This window comes from Rhinoraja longicauda, chromosome 34 (genome assembly GCF_053455715.1).
Source record: "Rhinoraja longicauda isolate Sanriku21f chromosome 34, sRhiLon1.1, whole genome shotgun sequence".
Lineage (NCBI taxonomy): Eukaryota > Metazoa > Chordata > Chondrichthyes > Rajiformes > Arhynchobatidae > Rhinoraja > Rhinoraja longicauda.
Genome location: NC_135986.1, coordinates 1,548,929 through 1,572,241, shown reverse-complemented (window position 1 = coordinate 1,572,241; position 23,313 = coordinate 1,548,929). Strand labels below are relative to the sequence as shown.

Below are 23,313 nucleotides of genomic sequence, written 5' to 3'. Positions count from 1 at the left end.
GGAGTGGGGATGGAGGGGAGAGGGGACAGAGGGAGTGGGGGGACAGAGGGAGTGGGGACGGAGGGGAGATGGAAGGAGGGGAGATGGAGGTAGTAGGGCGGAGGGAGTGGGGACGGAGGGGAGATGGAAGGAGGGGAGATGGAGGTAGTAGGGCGGAGGGAGTGGGGACAGAGGGAGTGGGGACAGAGGGAGTGGGGCGGAGGGGAGATGTACGCAGTGGGGACGGAGGGAGTGGGGAGATGGAGGGAGTGGGGACATGGAGGGAGTGGGGAGATGGAGGGAGTGGGACGGAGGGAGTGGAGAGGGAGGGAGTGGGACGGAGGGAGTGGGATGGAGGAGTGGGGAGGGAGGGAGTGGGATGGAGGGAGTGGGGAGGGAGGGAGTGGGGACGGAGGGAGTGGGGACGGAGGGAGTGGGGACGGAGGGAGTGGGGGCGGAGGGAGTGGGGGCGGAGGGAGTGGGGGCGGAGGGAGTGGGGAGGGAGGGAGTGGGACGGAGGGAGTGGGGACGGAGGGAGTGGAACGGAGGGAGTGGAGACGGAGGGAGTGGGGACGGAGGGGAGATGGAGGGATTGGGGGAGGGGAGATGGAGGTAGTAGGGTGGAGGGAGTGGGGATGGAGGGTGTGGGGGGGGGAGGGAGTGGGGCAGAGGGGAGTGGGGCGGAGGGGGAGTTGGGCGGAGGGGAGATGGAGGGAGTGGGGATGGAGGCAGTGGGGGCGGAGGGGTTACCTTGTGCTAGCACCTGTCACCTCCTCTCCCACGGATGCTGACTGACCTCGCCAGACCCACAGCCTCCCCTCATTGGCCGAGAGGCGGCGGTGAGCTCATAATGCCCCATTGTTGCGGCCGCTGGGATTGGTTCCACGGGCAACAGAATGGGTCGTGACCCCGGGGAGGGGGCATGTCTCTGTGGGACAGGACGATAACGATGGGCCAAAGGGCCTCTGACACGATGTCCGACCTCTCCCCCCAAGCCACCTTACCCTGCCGCACCCAAGACCCGAACCCAGAGGAGGTTTACGAGAACGATCCCAGGAACGAGTGGGTTAACGTACGATGAGGGTTTGTCGGCACTGGGCCCGCACTCGCTGGAGTTTAGAAGAATGAGGGGGGGGACCTCTTTAAAACCTACCGAATAGTGAAAGGCTTGGATGGTGTGGACGTGGAGAGGATGTTTTCCACCAGTGGGAGAGTCTAGGACTAGAGGACGCAGCCTCAGAATAAAAGGATGCAAACTTTCGAAAGGAGACAGGGAGGAAATTTCTTTAGTCAAGGGTGGTGAATCTTTGGAATTCACTGCCAAGTCAATGGGCATTTTTACAGTGGGACTATGCGCTGTCCGCGGGCACCCTTGTGAGATTTCCGGGACCGTTGGGCACCGCGGGGGGTGGAATACATCCTCAATAAAGATGGGGAAATAGTCAGAAATATTGAAGAATATTTGTTTTATTTTGTGTTATGGTGGTGGGGTTTGTTTGTACGTTTGTATTGTTGATTTTAAATATTTTTGGTTAAAAAAACCTTAAATGGCGATAGAGTTCTTGCGGGGAGACTGACTTTAACAAACAAATGCCATCGAATACCGTACATGTGGCTTAGATAACCCTGTGAGCTGCCTCATCCACTGGAGTTGACAAACTGCCCCTCGTCACTGGGGACAAAGGCCAAGGACACCACAAAAACAACCCTTGACGTTCAGAGCCGATGGCCAAGAACATTTAGGTTTATTATTGTTGTTTCGTGCTAGCCAGTCAACGAAACGACTACGCATGCACGCATACATGAGAAGTGCTGAACACTGCCCGGTCCTTCACGGTACTGACCTCCCCCACCATCGAAGGGATCTACAGGAGGTCGCTGCCTCAAAAAGGCAGCCAGCATCACCAGAGAACCACACCACCCCGGCCACGCTCCATTTCACTCCAGCCATCGGAAGAAGGTACAGCAGCCTGACAATGTAACATCCAGGTTCAGCTGCACCTTCTAGCTAATCATCAGGCTATTAAACCTTACAACCTCCAAAAAAAGCTCTGAACTACATAGACCTGCAGATATATGTGTGTGTGAGAGTGTGTGTGAGCCTATCTATGTCTGTCTCTGTGTGTGTGCGCCAGTCTGTGTGTGTATGTTTCGTGTTCTTGTTCTATGTCTGTATGAAACTTTGCAAGTCTTCAAGGTACAACAGAAGTCTTTATTACATTAACTCAATGCTGGCAGCAAGACAACTAAAATGGCTGCAACTACACAATCTGACTGTGTAGAGCCAAGATAACTATGTACAAAACATCTCCCTTTGTCCTGTGCAGCGCCACCTGCTGCACGGGAGGAGCAACGGGTCCTCCCCACCCCACACAGTCCACCAAATATCACAGTACGTGTTTGTCTGTCTCTGTGCGGGTGTGTCTGTGTCTCTGCCCGTGTGTGTGTGTGTGTGTCTCTCTCTGCCTGTGTGTGTGTGTATGTCTCTCTCTGCCCGTGTGTGTGTGTGTGTCTCTGCCTGTGTGTGTGTGTGTGTATCTCTCTGCCTCTATGTGTGTGTGTCTCTCTCTGCCCGTGTGTGTGTGTGTGTCTCTGCCCGTGTGTGTGTCTCTGCCTGTGTGTGCGTCTCTCTGCCTGTGTGTGCGTGCGCACACAAAATGCTGGAGTAACTCAGCAGGTCAGCAGCATCTCAGGAGAGAAGGAATGGGTGACGTTTCGGGCCGAGACCCTTCTTCAGACTGATGTCAGGGCCAGTTCTGTGTGTTTGTGTGTGTGTTTGTCCGTGTGTGTGTGTGTTTGTCTGTACATACGCAGACACACATATATATCACCCCGTACACTAGCATTACCCCACACACTAAGGACATTTTACAGTTCTTACCAAAGCCAATTAACCTACAAACCTGTACGTCTTTGGTGTGGAAGGAAACCGGATAAAACCCATGCAGGTCACGGGAGACAACGCAAACTCTGTACAGGCAAGCACCTGTGGTCAGGATGGAACCCGGGTCTCTGGCGCATTGAGGCAGCAACTCTACCGTTGTGCCGCCCCAGAGCCACGACTTGCTGGGCTCATCTTATGGACCCCTACTCGCTGGTTAATCGGGACTCACCCGATTTGACGTCCTGAGAGGTTTCGAAAGAACGAGCGAACTCTGGATCCTGGACTGGTCAGACTGGGAGGGCCGTGTGGCCCCCTTGCAGTGCCGGCGAGGCAGACACCCACGTCACCTTCAGCTCAGCCACACTGCGCCAACGAGGGCCATCCTTGTACAGCAACAGTCACAGTGCTGGCCATTCTGCCCATCCCATGCGTGCTGGCCCAAGAATGGAGCAGACTCGAGGGCTTCCGGCTCCAACGTCCACCGTCTTATCAAGCGCAGCAGAAGCTCCAATGGGTGGCGGCCTCAGTTTAGTTTATTGTCACGGTGTATACCAAGGTACAGTGAAAAGCTTTGTAGGAAGGAACTGCAGATGCTGGGTTAAATCGTAGATGGACTCCAAAATGCTGGAGTAACTCAGCGGGTCAGGCAGCATCTCTGGAGGGAAGGAACGGGTGACTTTTCGGGTCGAGACCTTTTTTCAGACTAAGGGTCTCAGCCCGAAACGTCACCCATACCTTCTCTCCAGAGATGCTGCCTGCCTGCCTGCCCCGCTGAGTTACATTTTGTGTCCACAGTGAAAAGCTTTGGTTGCGTGCTCATCCAGGCCTGGAAGGGGGGAGCCCGCAGAGCCCGGCCCCTGCTTGTCCCCCGAAGGACCACAGAGACCAGGGGCGACAACGGATGCGATGAGTAGAGGGAAACCGGGCTCTGGTCTACCGCACCCTCCAGCTCGGCTGCGTGAGGCTCTCACCCGACCCCCTGGGGCACAAAGGTGGACGGGCGAAGAGATGGACATGGGTTCGCTGGGCGAACCACACATCCAAGGAGGGCGATGACTAGAGGCCCCCTCAGCGGCCTGGAGATCGCCTGGAACCCTCATGAAAACTGGAGCGCGGACTGGACTTTGAAAGTACATGTACTCCCCAGGATACGATGGTTCGACTTTGCGATGGTGCAAACGGCAGCGAGCCACCGCTCGCTTCCGGCCACGTGGTCACGCATTTTCAATGCATTTCGACTTACAATACCTTCGGCTTCCGACGGGTTTCTCGGAACGGAACCCCATCGGAAGCTGAGGAGCACCTGTAGCGCCAAAACCTGGCGCCTCTTGCACGCGAGCTCAATGGGCTATTTCTGCACACTTTGCTCAGATATGGCAATACTCTACTGGACTGGTTGCAAGAAAGGAATTTCACTGTGCTTTTAGCATGTGTGCCAATATAAGAACCATTGAGCTATTCTAGCTGTGGGGAGAGGGTGTGTGGGTTAGGACTTTATTCCTAGGAGCTCAGGAGGATGAGCGGGTGATCTTATTGAGGTGTACAAAACCATGGGAGGAATAGACAGGGTGAGTGCACAAAGTATTTTACCCAATGTAGTGGAATCGTGAACGATGGGACAGAGGTTTAAGGTGAAGGGGGGGGGGGGGAAGATTTAATAGGAACTGGAGGAGCAATTTATTTTTTTTACCACAAAGGGTGGTGGGTATTTGGAACTAGCTGCCGGAGGAGGTAGTTGAGGCAATAGACCATAGGTGCAGGAGGAGGTCATTCGGCCCTTCGAGCCAGCACCGCCATTCAATGTGATCATGGCTGATCATTCTCAATCAGTACCCCGTTCCTGCCTTCTCCCCATACCCTCTGACTCCGCTATCCTTAAGAGCTCTATCTAGCTCTCTCTTGAATGCATTCAGAGAATTGGCCCCCACTGCCTTCTGAGGCAGAGAATTCCACAGATTCACAACTCTCTGACTGAAAACGTTTTTCCTCATCTCAGTTCTAAATGGCCTACCCCTTATTCTTAAACAGTGGCCCCTTGTTCTGGACTCCCCCCAACATTGGGAACATATGTTAGCATGTGTGCTAATATAAGAACTATTCTAGCTGTGGGGAGAGGGTGTGAGGCAGATACTATCAAAATATTTAAGGAACATTGAGAGGTACATGGATAGGAAAGGTTTAGAGGCATATGGGCCAAACGCAGGTGGGACAAGTAGGGCATGTTGGGCCGAAGGACCTGTTTCCATGCTCTGTGACTCTATCTGTATCAAATTGCATCCCCCGCCCCCCTCTCCCTCCCTCAACTCAACTGACATTTGGACAAAAAACGTTTCACGTTTCACTCAATCGCTCCTACAATCCTGAAGGGTCCTGACCCGAAATGTCACCTATCTATGTTCAGTCTGAAAAAGCGTCCCGACATGAAACGTCACTTATCCATGTTCTGCAGAGATGTGCTGCCTGACCCGCTGTTTATTTTAAACATAGTGTGGAAACAGGCCCTTCGGCCCACCAAGTCTGGCCCGACCAGCAATCACCCGAATACTAGCGCTATCCTACACACTAGGGACTATTTACAGAAGCTAATTAACCTACAAACTTAAACATCATTTTATACTTGAGACACAGTGCAGAAACAGGCCCTTCGGTTCCGCACCGATCGGTGATCACCCCATACACTAACGCTATCCTACACACTAAGGATAATTTATAATTTTTACCAAAGTCAATTAACCTACAAACCTGTGCATCTTTGGGGCGAGGGATGAAACCGGAGAAAACCCACGCGGTCACAATGAGAACGTGCAAACTCCACAGAGACAGCAACCGTAGTCAGGGTCGAACCCGGGTCTCAAGTATGTAAGCAGCTCTACCCGCTGCGCCACTGTGCCGACCTGGGAATATGGCAGGCCTGGATAGAGTGGATGTGGAGAGGATTGTCACTAATGGGAGAGTCTTGGACCAGAGGGCACAGCCTCAGGATTAAAGGACATTCCTTTAGGAAGGAGATGAGGAGGAATTCCTTTAGTCAGAGGGTGGTGAAGCTGTGGGATTAATTGCCACAGAAGGCTGCAGAGGCCAAGTCAATGGGTATTTTTAAGGCAGAGATAGATAGATTCTTGATCAGTGCGGGTGTCAGGGGTTATGGGGAGAAGGCAGGAGAATAGGATTAGGAGAGATAGATCAGTCATGATAGTGGTGTAGACTTGATGGGCCGAATGGCTCAATTCTGCTCCTATCACTTGTGAAACACAATCATCACCTCCCTGTTAGGCTCACAGCCACACACCAACCAGCCTCCATCAGATACCAACCTTGGAAAGGAATACACCTCTTCCAAACATGAAGCCTCTCTTCCTGTCTCCTCTCTCTCTCACTGACGTGGATGGACATCTGCAACTATGGCTACGTCCTTCCTTCTCTCGAGTCCTCACTACACTGATTGCAAGGGCCAGCTCACTGCCTGGGGGTCCGGTCCTCTTGCTCCAATCTTCCGGTCAGCATTGGCAGTCAACCTGGGCTACAAAGAAAGACACAAAGTGCTGGAGTAATTCAGCAGGTCAGGCAGCATCACCTGGAGAACATGGACAGGCGAATTTTCGGATCGAGACTCTTCTTCAGGCTGATGGTTGGGGAGGGGGAGGAAGGATAGAACCAAGCCCGGGAGGTGATACATTAGTACAAGTCTTCTTCTTGATATGGCGTGCACAGGCTAAAGTTGGAGGTCAAGGGTAGACATCCAGGCCAGGGCAGCATCAGTTGCTGGGTGTATAAGAAAATAACTGCAGATGCTGGTACAAATCGAAGGTATTTATTCACAAAATGCTGGAGTAACTCAGCAGGTCAGGCAGCATCTCGGGAGAGAAGGAATGGGTGACGTTTCGGGTCGAGACCCTTCTTCAGACTGAGTTGCTGGGTGGATGGCCTTTCTGCCACCAGGGAAAAGCCTCAGTGATCAGTCATTCACCATGTGTGGGATGGTCTGGATATCCACAGTCGCAAGCAGAGCACAATCTAATAGACAAGTGATGAAGGTTTTTTGACAGGGCAGATGGTTGGACAAAGGGCAGGGATGAAATGACAAATGTTACAAGGGGCGGCATGGTTGCGCAGTGGTAGTTGCTGCCTTACAGCGCCAGAAACACACGCGGTCGCAGGGAGAACGTACAAACTTCATACGGACACCCAGAGTCAGGATCGAACCCGGGTCTTTGGTGCTGTAAGGCAGCAACTCTACCGCTGCGCCACATTGCTGCCCTTGGTTGAGTCATACAACAGGCCCTTCGGCCCAACTCGTCCATGCTGACCAAGATGCCCCATCTAAGCTAGTCCTATTTGCCTGCCATCGGCCCCCTTATCCCTCTGAACATTTCCCATCCATGTACTTGTCCAAGTGTATTTTAAATGTTGCTGTAGTACCTGCCTCAGCTACCTCCTCCAGCAGCTCGTCGCATATACCCACCAACCTCCATGTGAAAGGTTTAAGGTGAGAGGGGAAAGATTTAACAAGAGCCTGAGGGGCAACCTTTTCACACCGAAAAAGGTAGTGGGTATACGGAACAAGCTGCCAGAGGAGGTAGTCTAAACAGGTACTATAACAATATTTAAAAGGCACTCGGACAGGTACATGAGATATGGGCCAAATTGGACGAGCTTAGATGTATCTGAAGAAGGGTCATAACCCAAAATATCACATATCCATTTTCTCCGGAGATGCTGGCTAACCCGCTAAGTTACTCCAGCATTGTGATTCTTCCCTTGGTAAACCAGCATCTGCAGTTCCTTTTTCCAACTTAGCAATGCACCTTGGTCGGCACGGTGGAATTGGGCTGAAGGGCCTGTGTCCATGCTGTGTGACTCTATGACATCTCACCAAATTATGTCCAGCACAGGCATGAGGTGCCTCCCTGTAGGGCGGCACGGCGGTAAAGTTGCTGCCTTGCAGCGCCAGAGACCCAGGTTCCATCCCGACTACAGGTGCTGTCTGTACGGAGTTCGTACGTTCTTCCCGTGACCCGCGTGGGTTTCCACCGGGTGCTTCAGATTCCTCCCGCACTCCAAAGACGTGCGGGTTTGTGGATTAATTGGCTTCTGTAAAATTGTAAATTGTTCCTAGTGTGCGTACAATAGCGTTAGTGTACGGGGTGATCGCAGGTTGGCGCAGACTCAGTGGGCAGAAGGGCACGTTTCCGCGCTGTATCTCTGAAGTCTAAAGATCCATAACTTACCAGGAGCAGGAGAGCGGAGTGAAAAATAAGGCAAGGACGCGGACAGGATATGTACTGATGTTTTATTAATCGTCTCCGTGGTACATGGGGTGTGTCCTTTGGGAGATATAGAGCACAGCTGGCGAGAGATTCATCTGTTCAACTTTGACATTTTAAAAGGCGAATCAATAATCAAGGAAGAAACCCCCCCCCCCCCACCCCCCAACAGCCCAAAACCCAGCCACCCCCCCCACCCAAAATAAAGGGAAAAATTAAAATAAAAACAGCCAAAAGCAGAACTGCAGAAATAACTACATCAAAGCTGAGGAACTTGACAAATCAAAACAGGTGGATCAGACTTATTTTCACACTGCCCACCCGCCACAGACCCGCTCCCGTTCATCCAGAGGGGTACGACAGATGCACAGAACGTCAGCGCTTAAAGAACACACCAGGAAGTGCAGGGCCAGAGAAACGCTTGGCTTCCACAGTGACCGGCAGCGATGCGGGGCAGCTACATCCCGTAAACGCTCTCGTCACTGTAAGCGATGTACAGAAAGAAGTCTTCTTCATGATGTTCCTGAAAGGGTGGAGAAATAAGAGAGAGAGGGGTCATTCATGTTCATAAGTGATAGGAGCAAATTAGGCCATTCGGCTCATCAAGTCTACTCCGTCATTCAATCATTTTGAATATCCCTCCCTCCCAACCCCATTCTCATGCCTTCTCCCCATAAACCCTGACACCAGTACTAATCAAGAATCTATCTATCTCTGCCTTAAAAATATTCATTGACTTAGCCTCCACACAGGTCTGTGGCAATGCATTCCAGATTCACCGCCCTCTGGCTAAAGAAATCCATCCTTATCTATTTCTAAAAGGTACGTCCTTTTATTCTGAGGCTGGGCCCTCTGGTCCTAGGCTCCCCCACTAGTGGAAACATCCTCTCCACACAAAATGCTGGAGTAACTCAGCGGGTCAGGCAGCATCTCGGGAGAGAAGGAATGGGTGACGTTTCGGGTCGAGACCCTTCTTCAGACTGATGTCAGGGGAAGGGGCGGGACATTTGTCGCTACAGGTCGCTGCCGTTTACACCATCGCAAAGTCGAACTATCGCAAGTCAGGACATCGTAAGCCGGGAAGCACCTGTAGTTTAAACCTCTGCCTTAGGTTCACAATGCCCCCCCCTCCCCCAAAACGTTATCTCTGCCTTTGGCTCAAAGTCACCCCACAAAACTAAACTGTTCCCCTTGATTTGGTGTCCCACCCTAAACTAAATCTCTGCCTTAGGCTCAAAGTATGCCCTTTAAACTAAACCAAACCACTGCCTTTGGCTTGGTGTCCCCTATACTAAACTAAACTTCTGCTGTAGGCTCGAAGTGTGCTCCTAAACTAAATTAAACAAAACTCTAATCCTAATGTACCATCTTTAGTACATTAAAGTACTTACATCTTGAGCCCCCCCCCCCCCCCCTCTTAACTAAACAAAATCTCTTCCTGAGGCTGAGAGTGTGTCCTCTAAATTAAACTAAACCTCAGCCTTTCAGTTGTAGAGTGCCCCTAAACTAAACCCCTGCCTTGGGCTCGAAATGTCCCTTAAACTAAACTGAACTAAACCCCAGCCTTAGGCTGGGACTGTGCCCCTAAACTAAACTGAACCAAATATCTGCCTTAGGCTGGGTGTGTGCCCATAAACTAAACTGGACCAAACTAAATATCTGCCTTCGGCCGGGTGTGGCCTGAGAGTTAGATACAGCTCTAGGGGCTAGTGGAATCAAGGGGTATGGGGAGAAGGCAGGCATGGGTTACTGATTGTGGATGATCAGCCACGATCACAATGAATGGCAGTGCTGGATCGGAGGGCCAAATGGCCTCCTCCAGCACCTATTTTCTATGTTTCTAAACCCCTGCCTTAGGCTGGGAGTGTGCCACAGTGAAGCGGGATGAGGAGCGTCACTATCCCCGAGACCCCCCTCCCTCCCTCCGCCCCGCCGCGCCAACGTGACGTGACGGGTGCCGCTGCTGCTGCCACTGACCTGGTAGAGCTGCCCCATGGTGGCGCTGGTGGGTGGAATGACGTTGTTCACGAAGAAGAAGAGGGCGTCCTCGGCCCTCAGGTGGATGCGCTTGCGGATCAGGAAGTAGAACTGTCCGACTGCGGGGAGGGGGGAGAGCATAATGGGAGAGGACGGCCACGAGGTCCCTTACAGCACAGCCCCTTCCCCAAACTCACAACACCCTCAACACAGACCCTTCCCCCATCACACAGCACCCTCAACAGACCCTTCCCCACACACACAGCACCCTCAACACACAACACAGACCCTTCCTCACACACAACACCCTCAACACAGACCCATCCCCAAACACACAGCACCCTTAACACAGACCCTTCCCCACACACAATACCCTCAACACAGACCCTTCCCCACACACAACACCCTCAACACAGACCCATCCCCAAACACACAGCACCCTCAACACAGACCCATCCCCAAACACACAGCACCCTCAACACAGACCCTTCCCCACACACACAACACCCTCAACACAGAACACAGACCCATCCCCAAACACACAGCACCCTCAACACAGAACACAAGCGGGGGCACAGTGGCGCATCGCTGGGGTTGCCAACTGTAAGGGACACGTCACCGCCCCACGCCACCTCACCCAGCCAGCGGCCATGTGCTCCCATTGGGAGCACGTGGCCGCTGGCTGGGTGAGGTCATGTGAGGCGCGGGGCAGTGACGTCACCTTGTCCCGTATTTGGGGATGAGGAAGTTGGCAAACCCACGCAGCGGGTACCCATGACAGCTGGGGCACTGATCCAATTCAACCATACCTCATTTGTAGACATTGGACTCTGTCTATGGAACTGATGCACTACAATGCTGAGAACTATATTCTGCAGAGACACAAAATGATGGAGGAAACTCAGCAGGATCAGGCAGCATTCTGGAGAGAAGGAATGAGTGATGTTTCAGGTTGAGACCCTTCTGAAGAAGTGTGAAGTCTGAGATCCAGTCTGAAGAAGGGTCTCGATCCAAAATGTCACCCATTCCTTCTCTCCAGTGATGCTGCCTGATCCGCTGAGTTACTCCAGCATTTTGTGTCTACCTTCGGTTTAAACCAGCATCTGCAGTTACTTCCTACACATTTCACCTGAACTACATTCTGCACTCGTCTTTTCTTTTGCTCTACCTATTGCACTTGATTTTGAGTTGATTGTATTGATGCGTGGCCTGATCACCTGATTTGTGGGATAGCATGCAGAACAGAGCTTTGCACTGCACCTTGGTGCACGTGACAATAATCCTAACCCGAGACACTGTGCATGGATCAGTGTAGGTGCGCATCGATCACGGTACATCACAGGCAGCCGACATTGGTACAGGCATCCAGTTACGTACGAATGCCCGACACATGGGCAGTTTGTCCACAGCGTTTGGGAGATGCATTTGCAGATTGCTGTGGGGCAGCAGGCATCTTCTGCTGCATGGGAGCTCTGCTCCCGGCCGCATTTCCCCCTTGTGAACAGACCAGGGGAAACAGTTCATCAGATCATAACTGATAGGAGTAGAATTAGGCCAGTCGGCCCACCAAGCCTTTTCCGCCATTCAAACATGGCTGATCTATCTCTCCCTCCTAACCCCATTCTCCTGCCTTCCTCCCATAACCCCTGACACCCATGACTCCACACCCCTGCTGTGACCCAGGACTAGTGGATGGAGTAACAAACTCTGGCATCACATACAGCTGCAGGCAACCATTCGGCCCACCCTGCCCATGCTGACCGCTTACCTGTCAGGTCAGATGGCACCAGATACTTCTTCTTGTCCAGGTCCCCTATCCTGGCCTTCGGAGCCTTCTCGACAATCACCTGCGGGGACAAAACAGGCACTCTGAAAACGTGCAAAACCCCTATACACTTATTCCTTCATGAAACAAAACAAGAACCGGGATACAAAGCAAAACGGCAAAAAGTTAGGAAATTAGGAAATGCGACTGGTTGATAGAAACTTGTGTCATGGGAGAGGGGGGCCATTATATCTTTAGACTTTACAGATACCGTGCAGGAACAGGCCCTTCAGCCCAACAACTCCATGCCAAACATCAATCACCCCTTCACACTAGTTCTATGTTATCCCACTCTCGACACACTAGGGGCAATTTACAGAAGTCAATTAACCTGCAAACCCGCACGTCTTCGGTGTAGGGGAAAACAGGAACAAACCCACACACACGGTCACAGGGAGAACGTGCAAACTCCATACATTCAGCACCCCTAGTTAGGATCGAACCCGGGTCCCTGGCGCTGTAAGGCAGCAACTCTACCACTGCGCCACCCCAAATTAGTGCACACACCGATATGTAATATCCTGCAGTCATGACCAGCCTGTAACCCCACTTGGACGTCAAGTCATGAAACATATTCACATTGGTGTTTTCCGGGGTGCCGGTGAATGTAGGTGGAGGAGCAAAGTGGAAAGTTAACATTCAGATCAACGACGATCTCACTGAATGCCGTGGACTGTGTGCAGTTGGACCCATTCCTGCTCCCACACGTTATGCTCCAGCTGTCACCGTGCAGCCTCTGACTATGCAATCCAGTCCAAGATCTGTGCACTACCATTCACAACACAAACCCCTCATCTCCCCACTCCCACCCTCAGCCCCCCACCCCACTCCTGCCCTCCTCCTCCAACCCACTCCCCCCAACTCCTGCCCTCCACACCAGTCCTGCCCTCCTCCTCACCCCCCCCACGTATCTCCAGAATGGCAAGAATATAATTAAAAATTTCTGGATGTATTAACTTTTTCAACTGCAAATTGAATCATACAGTACTAAAATTAACCATGCCTGGGGAACTGTAACAGATTAGCTTTTGCAGGCTGTCAATTATACACCGTTAATATCAAATTGGTCAGGCGTTTTATCCCAAATCTAAGAGACATGTGAGCAAACTGCAAAGGTGGACGACCCAAAAGGGTGCGGCACGGTGGCGCAGCAGTAAACCCACTACCTCACAGCGCCAGAGGCCCAGGTTCAATCCTGACTACAGGTGCTGTCTGTACGGAGTTTGCACGTTCACCCTGTGTCCATGTGGGATTTCTCCGGTTTCCTCCGACACTCCAAAGACGTACAGGTCTGAATGAAGGTTGATTGGCTCCGTAAATTGTAAAGATTGTCCCTTGTAGGCCGTGTGACCTTTGAACGACTTTATCGTACTTTATCCTGCACTAACTGTTTGTACCCGTTATCTGTACACTGTGGACGGCTTGATTGTAATCTTGTACAGTCGTTTTTTGTCCTGTGGTACACGTGACAACAATAGACAATGAACTAAACATTTCCAAAGAAAGACACACAGTGCTGGAGTAACACAGCGGGTCAGGCAACATCTCTGGAGAACACGGATAGGCGACGTTTTGAGTTGTCTTTTGGCTACATTTAAGCAGAAATTCTTCTACATCTAATACAGCACCATCAGTATTTTAATGGCATTTTAGTCTTTCTCCAGAATTGATGGTTAAGCCACAAGATTTCAGCTGTCAAGACCGCTCTTTATTTCCAAACAGGCTGCGTTACAGTCAGTGGCTAACTGTAAAAGTACAGTCACTCTGGGATTAGACCAGGAGCCAGTCTGTGCACAGCAAGACCCCACAAACAGCAGCAGGACAAAAAGATGGGTTTTAGTTTTAGCTTTAGCGATACAACGCAGAAACAGTCCCACTTAGTCCACGCCGACCAGCACTCACACCATCCTACACACGAGGGACAATTTTACAGAAGCCAATTAACCTACAAAAACCTGCATGTCTTTGGAGTATAGGAGGAAACCAGAGCACCCGGAGAAAGCCCACGCGGTCACAGATACAAACTCCGTACAGACAGCACCCGTCGTCAGGATCAATTCCGGGTCTCTGGCGCTGTGAGGCAGCAACTCTACCCGTGCGCCACGGCAGATATTGGCCGGGGGGTAATCCCATGTTCCTATTAAACAAATGCCGTTGTATATTTTACTGTCACCGAGGGAACAGAGGGGGACTGGTGCTCAGAGAGCGGTGCGGCAGCTGGGAATGTGCGCTGCAATGCTGGAATGGGAAGCGAGGCCCACAGCTTAATGTCCCACCGAGGAGGGGTCAGAGACTGAGGGGGATACATGTTCAATTACTCACTGCACTGTATAATCAATGCGCAGCCCTCTCTAGAGTTATAAATAACTACTAGACCAAGTGGACTTGTTGGGCCCAAACCTCTCCTGCATTGGTGCAGCACCCTCTCCTCCCCCCTGACATCACTGGAATTTAGAAGGATGAGAGGGGATCTTATCGAAACATATAAGATTATTAAGGGGTTGGACACGTTAGAGGCAGGAAACATGTTCCCAATGTTGGGGGAGTCCAGAACCAGGGCCCACAGTTTAAGAATAAGGGGTAGGCCATTTAGAACTGAGATGAGGAAAAATCTTTTCAGTCAGAGTTGTAAATCTGTGGAATTCACTGCCTCCAAGGCAGTGGAGGCCAATTCTCTGGATACATTCAAGAGAGAGCTAGATAGAGCTCTCAAGGATAGCGGAGTCAGGGGGTATGGGGAGAATGCAGGAATGAGGTACTGATTGAGAATGATCAGCCATGATCACATTGAATGGCGGTGCTGGCTCGAAGGGCCGAATGGCCTACTCCTGCACCTATTGTCTATTGTCAGTCTGTGAAGGGCCTCGCCCCGAAATGTCACCCATTCCTTCTCTCCCGAGATGCTGCCTAACCCGCTGAGTTACTCCAGCATTTTGTGTCTACCTTCGATTTAAACCAGCATCTGCAGTTTTTTTCCTAAGCAATAAACTAAAACTGCACATTCCAAAGAGAGACACAAAGTGCTAGAGTAACTCAGCTGGTCAGGCAGCATCTCCGGAGAAAAAGGATGGGTGACGTTTCATCGGACTGAAGTTCCCTGTTTCCACATCAGGTACAGCAGGGTTCAAATCGTGCAGGAAAAGCCTCACACCATTGACAATGGATGTTTAAATTCCATTCTCAATGTGACATTCCCAACAGCAACAACCCTGTGACTGCCCTGTGATTGCCAGATTTAGCACAGAAATCAGTAAGGTACTTTCCAGAACTGAGAGAGAAACACAAAGCTCTTTGGAGCAAATATTAGCCGTTGGTCATAGTTTTAGGCAGTAAAGGGATCTGGAGAGGGGAAGTGGGCAAGTCTAGGATCAGAGGGCAGTCTCAGTTCCTTTAGAAAGGAGATGAGGAGGAATTTCTTTGGCCAGTGGGCGGTGAATCTGTGGAATTCATTCAGATGTTAATTGGCTTCTGCAAGATTATAAATTGTAAACAGACGGCTGTGGAGGCCAAGTCAATTGATATTTTTACAGCAGAGATTGATAGATTCTTGATTAGCAAGGGTGTCAGGGGCGAATGGGGTTGAGAGGGAAAGATAGATTGGCCATGCTTGAGTTGCAGAGAAGACATGATGGGCTGAATGGCCAAATTCCGCTCCTAGAACTTCTGAGATGGCCTCCTGCTGCAAGTGGAAACAGCACCACCAATCACCACCTCCAACTATGACCAAAAGCATTTGTTTAAAGGCCAAGAGGCGTTTCCATGGCACCAGAGTTACTAAACAATTGTGCGTGAGCAGGTGCAGGTACTTGTACGCGGGAATTCCCCGTGACAAATCAAGACACAACGTAGAACCGAATATGGTTATTAATACATGGAACTCCTTGCTCCTTTCCCCCTAAAAAGTCACAATTAGATCGGACTGCCAACAAATAAGGAACAGCGCTTCATATTTCACTTGGGCAGCTTACAACTCTCATTTCAAGTAACACCTGCTTTCCCTCGCTCCCCCTTCCCACACGCTAGTCCGTCCTACTAGTTCCACTGTTCACACCCCTGTATCTCTTTATTATCACCTCTTCCCCAGTCAACAATGGGCCTTTATGGGGCCCACACTTCCTTGGTCATCTGTGCCAGCCCTGATTTGTTCTGGCCTTTTCCCACCTCAAGTTCCCTTCCCTTTACTTTCAGTCTGAAGAAGGGTCCCGACCCAGAACGTCACCTATCCATTTTTCTCCAGCGACGCTGCCTGAGTTACTCCAGCACTTTGTGCCTATCTTAAATACCCAAGTGACAAGACTAGTGCATTCAAGATGGAGGCGAGAGGGAACTGGCAACATTTACACAGCGTTTTCAGTCCACACTTAACAAGAACATAGAACTGTATGCCACAGGAAGCAGAGGGTGATGATGGAAGATCGTTTCTCACATTGGAGGCCGTGACTAGTGGTGTGCCTCATGAGATCAGATAGATAGATGCACAGTCTCTTGCCCAGAGTAGGTGAATCGAGGACCAGAGGACTTAAGGTGAAGGGGAAAAGATTTAATAGGAATCTGAGGAGTAACTTTTTCACGCAAAGGGTGGTGGGTGTATGGAACAAGCTGCCAGAGGAGGTAGTTGAGGCAGGGACTATCCCAACGTTTAAGAAACAGTTAGACAGGTACATGGATAGGACAAGTTTGGGGGGATATGGGCCAAACATGGGCGGGTGGGACTAGTGTAGCTGGGGCGTGTGGCCGGTGTGGGCAAGTTGGGCCGAAAGGCCTGTTTCCACACTGTATCACTCTATGACTCTATTTCCACTCTGGGTAAAAGGTTCTGACTGTCTTCCCTATCCATGCCTCTCATAATTTTATATACTGTGGCATTCTAGAGAAAGGATTGCGGCTGTGATCTCCACAGGTACGGCAATGAGGACTGCAATCTGTTGCAAGGGTACGTGGGACTGTGACAGTGTGTGATGCAGCCCGTCTAGATTGTTTACCTACTGAAGCTACTGCAGTGAGAGAGACCATTCACTGCCTGTCCCATTACACAAGCATGGCTATGAAGGCCGCTGTGTGACGCAAGTCCAGAGGGATAGATTGCAGGGTCACAGTCTTAGAATCATACAGCATGGAAACAGGCCTTTCAGCCCAACTTGCCCATGCTGACCAACATGCCCCTTCTACACTAATCCCACCTGACTACATTTGGCCCATATACTTTTAAACCTATCCTATACGTACATGTCTAATTGTCGAATAGCCTAATTCTTCGCCTAGAACCTATGATCCCATGAACCTTCTATGTCCCCACAACTCTCCCCTCAATTTGACCACGCACACACTGGGGGGAGCAAGTGACAGGAGGCACGGTGGCACAGCGGTAGAGTTGCTGCCTTGCAGCGCCAGAGACCCGGGTTCAATCCTGACAATGGGTGCTGTCTGTACGGAGTTTGTACGTTCTCCCCGTGACCTGCGTGGGTTTTCTCTGAGATCTCCGGTGTTCCTCCCACACTCCAAAGACGTGCAGGTTTGTAGGTTAATTGGCTTGGTATAAGTGAAGATTGACCCTAGGACAGCGGGAGTGGGCAGGGATCGCTGGCCGGTGTGGACTCGGTGGGCTGAAGGGCCTCTTTCCGCTCTGTGCCTCTGAACTAAACTAAAAAGACAGCGCCCGTTAACCTACCAAGCAGCATGGTCTTTGGGGTGTAGGGGTGAGGAGAAACCGGAGCGCCTGGGGGAAAAGCCGTGCTGGCTGGGTCAAGATGGAGGATGAGATGTAGCTCCAGTGGGTCGCAGATATCAGTGAAGCTGCCCTGAAACAAAACAGCAGCCTCAAGCTCACCGTTGCATGGGTTGGAGACAGGGTAGAGGGTTTACTGAGCAACACTGATTATGCATGACATGTTCGTGAGCCACAACACCGCCATCACTGATTAATCTAGCACTGCATTCTGAAACATGACTAGGCATTCTTTTATGTCCCAGATAAACAGAACCACTGAGCAAACACACGTCTAAAAAGCAATAAAAATTTGTAGGGAGGAACTGCAGATGCTGGTTTAAACCAAAGACACACACTAAAAGCTGGAGCAACTCAGCGATAGAGGCAGCCTCTCTGGAAAAAAAGGAACGGGGGACATTTCGGGTCGAGACCCTTCTTCAGACCGAGAGTCAGGAGAAAGGGGAACGAGAGATATGAAAGCTGGAGATATATATTTGTTTAATCTGCAAGGCAGTAAATGCAGGGTCAGAGCTGCGTACGCCCTAAACACCACCTGACCCCAGCATTCTGTTATTGTCAGCATATGCAGGTTGTTATTCAATTTTAACAGTGGGTTGTAAACCACGGGGGTTTAAGACAAACTGAGATCCACATTAAGAGGCAAGACCTTAACAAAATGGTCATTGTGTATGCAGCTGTGTATGGAGGCTGTGGGGAGATCTGATAGAAGTATATAAGATCATGAGAGGCATGGATAGGCTAGTCAGAACTTTCCACCCCCCCCTCCCCATGAGGGAATGAGCCGATGGGCTGAGCGGCCTGCTCCTTCCCCTAGGAGGGGGGAGGAGAGATAGATGAACCAATATAGAATGACTCGATGGCCTGAATGGCCTGCTGGTGCCCCTAGGAGGGGGGGGGAGGAGAGATAGATGAGCAATGATGGAATGACTCGATGGGCTGAACGGCCTCCTCCTGCCCCTAGGAGGGGAGATCAGACATGATGGGAATGACTGGATGGGCTGAACGGCCTGCTCCTGTCCCTATGAGGGGGGAGAGAGATCAGCCATGAGGGAATGAGTCGATGGGCTGAATGGCCTGCTACCCCTAGGAGGGGGGAGAGATAGATTAACCAATATGGAATGACTGGATGGGCTGAATGGCCTCCTCCTGCCCCTTGGAGGTGGGAGATCAGACATGATGGAATGACTTAATGGCCTGCTGCTGCTCCGAAGAGAGGGGGGGGGAGAGCGAGATGAGCAATGATGGAATGACTCGATGGGCCTAAGAGGGGGAGGGGGGGGGGAGAAGAGAGATAGATTAACCAATATGGAATGGGTCGATGGGCGGAACGGCCTGCTGCTGCCCCTAAGGGGGGGAGAGATCAGACATGATGGGCTGAATGGCCTACTGCTGCCCCTAAGGGGGGTGGAAAGAGAGAGATCAGACACGATGGGCTGAATGGCCTGCTGCAGCCCCTAAGGGGGGGGGGGAGAGATCAGACATGATGGGCTGAATGGCCTGCTGCTGCCCCTAAGAGGGGTGGAGAGAGATCAGACACGATGGGCTGAATGGCCTGCTGCAGCCCCTAAGGGGGGGGGGGGGAGAGAGATCAGACACGATGGGCTGAATGGCCTGCTGCTGCCCCGAAAGGGGGGGAGAGAGATAGATGAGCAATGATGGAATGAGTCGATGACAGAGATAGATAGATTAAGCAATATGGAATGACTGGATGGGCTGAAGGGCCTGTCGGCCCTGCCTCACACACACAGCTTCTACCTACGCACCGGGACGCGGTCGGGATACTTCTTGCGGATCTTCTCTCCCTCCGAGCGTCGCTTCTCGAACAGATGTTCCTCCTTGTACTGGAACTTCATGGTGGACCGGGCCGGGCCGCCGGGCGGGCAAATGCAATGTTGTGGAGTCACGCAGCTGACTTTATTATTCAATTTTTGTCGTTTTGTTTTTGGTGACGCCTTTATTTATCGCCGTCGAGTTTTTCGTTCCAATCTTCGTTCGTCGCCTTTTATTTATTTGTTGTTGTTGTGTGTGAGGTAAACGCGTTTGATTTGTTTTTTTAAAAATTAACGCCCGCTTTCTCCTCACTCACTCACTCACTCACGGTCGATGCCCGAGGGGGGGGGGGGGGGGGGCCTGGCTTCGCCTCAGACTCAGTCCCGCTCGTCGCCCGCTCGCCTGGCAGTCCCTGGCCGGGTTTTAATGTCGCTGTCACGGATGTCCGACGACCCACACACCCTCTCTCTCTCTCTCCTTCTCACTCGCTGTCGCCCCGCCGCTCGGTCCGTTGTCCGTCTTCCCGCCTCCTCACCGCCGCTGCCGTCCGTCCGTCCGTCCGTCCGCCTCCCGCTCGCTCCCGACGCGCGTCCCCGCCACCCCGCGCACTGATACACCCACCCCTCCCCTCACCCCACACACAGGGCAAAACAAAATAGTTCCCTCCACACTTTCGGTGAAAAGCGACCCATTTTCCCCTCAGAAAAACGCCGCAATCGCGCCCATTCCTCTCTCCTCGTTCCCTCGCGTCGTCTATATTCCGTCTTTATCCTCTCCCCTCTCTCCATCCCCCCCGGGTCAGGTGGGCCCCACCGCGGAGGGAGACGGCGGCGCAGCTGCGAGAGAGGTTGGGAGGGGAGGGGGAGTGCTGCGGCTCGCGTCATAATCCAAGGAGGAGGGGGCACGTGACACGGGCCGACGCCCCCATCGCACTGGTCACGTGCGTCAACGTCTTCCTCCTCCTCTGGTGACGTGCGTCAACGGCCCCATCCCCCTGGTCACGTGTGTCAACGTCCTCCCCCCTCCCCCCGCGTCTTTTGCGTCAACGTCCTCCCCCTCTGCGTCACGTGCGTCAACGTCCCCATCCCCCCTGGTCACGTGTATCAACGTCTTCTCTTCCCCTCGTCTCTTGCGTCAACGTCCTCCCCCTCCTCCCTCGCGTCAACGTCCTCCCCTACTGCATCACGTGCGTCAACGTCCACCCCCTCCCCTCGCGTCTCTTGCGTCAACGTCCTTCCCTCCCCCCGCGGGTCACGTGTCCCGGGCCAACCAGGTCCGCAGCCACCTGTCAATCACTGCTAAAGCCCCACCTCCCCATCCTCCTCCAGTGCATCGTTTTAATATATTACAGAGGCAGAGACAATTAATTAATATACATCCCTTCCTCCCTGTAACCATCACATTGAAAAACAACCGTCCGCATTTGTTGCCACTGCTGCATTTAACACATTGCATCTCTCACCTGCATTTGCAAATCCTTATTTGTTTTTGACATATTAGTTTATAATAATCATGAAAGGAATAGACAATAGACAATAGGTGCAGGAGTAGGCCATTCAGCCCTTCGAGCCAGCACCGCCATTCAATGCGATCATGGCTGATCACTCTCAATCAGTACCCCGTTCCTGCCTTCTCCCCGTACCCCCTCATTCCGCTATCCTTAAGAGCTCTATCCAGCTCTCTCTTGAAAGCATCCAACGAACTGGCCTCCACCGCCTTCTGAGGCAGAGAATTCCACACCTTCACCACTCTCTGACTGAAAAAGTTCTTCCTCATCTCCGTTCTAAATGGCCTACCCCTTATTCTTAAACTGTGGCCCCTTGTTCTGGACTCCCCCAACATTGGGAACATGTTTCCTGCCTCTAATGTGTCCAATCCCCTAATTATCTTATATGTTGCAATAAGATCCCCCCTCATCCTTCTAAATTCCAGTGTATACAAGCCCAATCGCTCCAGCCTTTCCACATACGACAGTCCCGCCATTCCGGGAATTAACCTAGTGAACCTACGCTGCACTAGAATATCCTTCCTCAAATTTGGAGACCAAAACTGCACACAGTACTCCAGGTGCGGTCTCACCAGGGCCCGGTACAACTGTAGGACCTCTTTGCTCCTATACTCAACTCCTCTTGTTATGAAGGCCAACATTCCATTGGCTTTCTTCACTGCCTGCTGTACCTGCATGCTTCCTTTCATTGACTGATGCACTAGGACACCCAGATCTCGTTGAACTCCCCCTCCTCCTAACTTGACACCATTCAGATAATAATCTGCCTTTCTATTCTTACTTCCAAAGTGAATAACCTCACACTTATCTACATTAAACTGCATCTGCCATGTATCCGCCCACTCACACAACCTGTCCAAGTCACCCTGCAGCCTTATTGCATCAATAGATCGAGTTAGATGCATGGATGTGTAGGAATATAACTTCAGATGGTGGTTCAAACCAAATTACACAAAATGCTGGAGTAACTCAGCGGGACGGGCAGCATCTCAGGAGAGAAGGAATGGGCGACCCAAAACGTCACCCATTCCTTCTCTCCTGAGATGCTGCCTGATCCGCTGAGTTACTCCAGCATTTTGTGTCTACCTTGGGTTAGGTGCATAGAGTAGGGGAACCGAGGACATGGGTTTGAGTTGAAGAGGGGGGAAAGATTTAATAGGAATCTGAGGGGTAACGTTTTCCACACAGAGGGTGGTGGGTGTATGGAACGAGCTGCCGGAGGAGGTAGTTGAGGCTGGGACTATCACAACGTTTAAGAAACAGTTAGACAGGCACATGGATAGGACAGGTTTGGAGCGATATGGGCCAAATGTGGGCAGGTGGGGCTAATGTAGATGGGACATGCTGGTCGGTGTGGGCAAGTTGGGCCGAAGGGCCTGTTTCCACGCTGTGTCACTCTACGACTCTTCAGGTTCCTATTAAATCTTTCTCTTCTTACTGAAACCTATGGCCACTGGTTCTCGATTACCTTACTCTGGGGAAAAGACTGTGTGCACTCATTCACGTTATCTATTCCTCTCATGATTTTGAACACCTCTGTAAGATCACGCCTCATCCTCCTGCGCTCCAAGGAATAAAGTCCTCGCTTGCTTTAATTCTTTTTTGTGTAAGATGGCAGAAAATGCAGAAGAACCGGCGATTAGTTCAAATTTCAAAAGGCGTGAAAAGCTCCTGGCACTGATAGAGTTAGTTGCAAATTGCTAAGTCATCCTTCAGTGCCTCTGCCAGCTCCAATGCATGGCTTTTGGACTGCAGCACAGTTTGCATGCATTCGTTTAGCTGCATTGGCTGCAGACTGCGCTGCTTAACTTTGACAACCCATGCATTTTACTAGCAGTAGGCAGCCAGAGGGTGGTGAATGTGGGATTCTTTGCCACAGCAGGCTGTGGAGGCCACAAGTCAATGGGTATGTCAATGGCCAAGTCAAACACACATTGCCGCACTGGTAGGTAAGGCAAGGCAGTGCCTTTACCACCTCAGACAGCAGAGGAAATTCAGAGTCTCTCTGAGGATCCTTCAGTGCTTCTACTCTGGGGCTGCAGAAAGCATCTTGTCCGTCCAGCAACATCACAATCTGGTTTGGGAACAGCTCTGCCCAGGACAGGAAGGCTCTGCGGAGAGTAGTGCGTTCGGCTGAACGCACCATGGGAACTACACTCGCCCCCCTGCAGGACCTATACATCAGGAGGTGCAGATCCAGAGGCAGCAACATTATGGGGGACCCCTACCACCCCAGCAACGGACTGTTCCAGCTGCAACGGTCAGGCAAACACCTTCGCTGTCACGCTGTGAAAACAGAGAGGATGAGATGGAGTTTCTTCCCACAGGCCATCAGGACTGTTAACTATTATAACTCCAGGGACTACATTTTACTGATTG

General features: G+C 51.6%; 1 protein-coding gene across 1 annotated transcript; it reads right to left on the bottom strand.

The window, feature by feature from the left end:
- Window positions 1-8,136: 8,136 nt before the first annotated feature.
- On the bottom strand, window positions 8,137-20,025 carry LOC144609661 (gamma-aminobutyric acid receptor-associated protein). Its single transcript, XM_078428163.1, has 4 exons — window positions 19,421-20,025; window positions 11,873-11,951; window positions 10,105-10,223; window positions 8,137-8,650 (listed from the first exon to the last, which is right to left on the bottom strand). The coding sequence occupies exons 1-4, from the start codon at window positions 19,508-19,510 to the stop codon at window positions 8,585-8,587; spliced, it is 354 nt and encodes a 117-aa protein (XP_078284289.1). The 5' UTR covers window positions 19,511-20,025; the 3' UTR covers window positions 8,137-8,584.
- Window positions 20,026-23,313: the final 3,288 nt, after the last annotated feature.

Bases quoted from the DNA above. Each gene is read 5' to 3' on its own strand.
- LOC144609661 (XM_078428163.1), bottom strand. From the start codon at position 19,510: ATGAAGTTCCAGTACAAGGAGGAACATCTGTTCGAGAAGCGACGCTCG. The intron at 11,952-19,420 runs GTGCGTAGGTAG...TTGTCCCCGCAG, and splicing joins AGTATCCCGACCGCGTCCCG to GTGATTGTCGAGAAGGCTCC. The intron at 10,224-11,872 runs GTAAGCGGTCAG...CCCTCCCCGCAG, and splicing joins GGTGCCATCTGACCTGACAG to TCGGACAGTTCTACTTCCTG.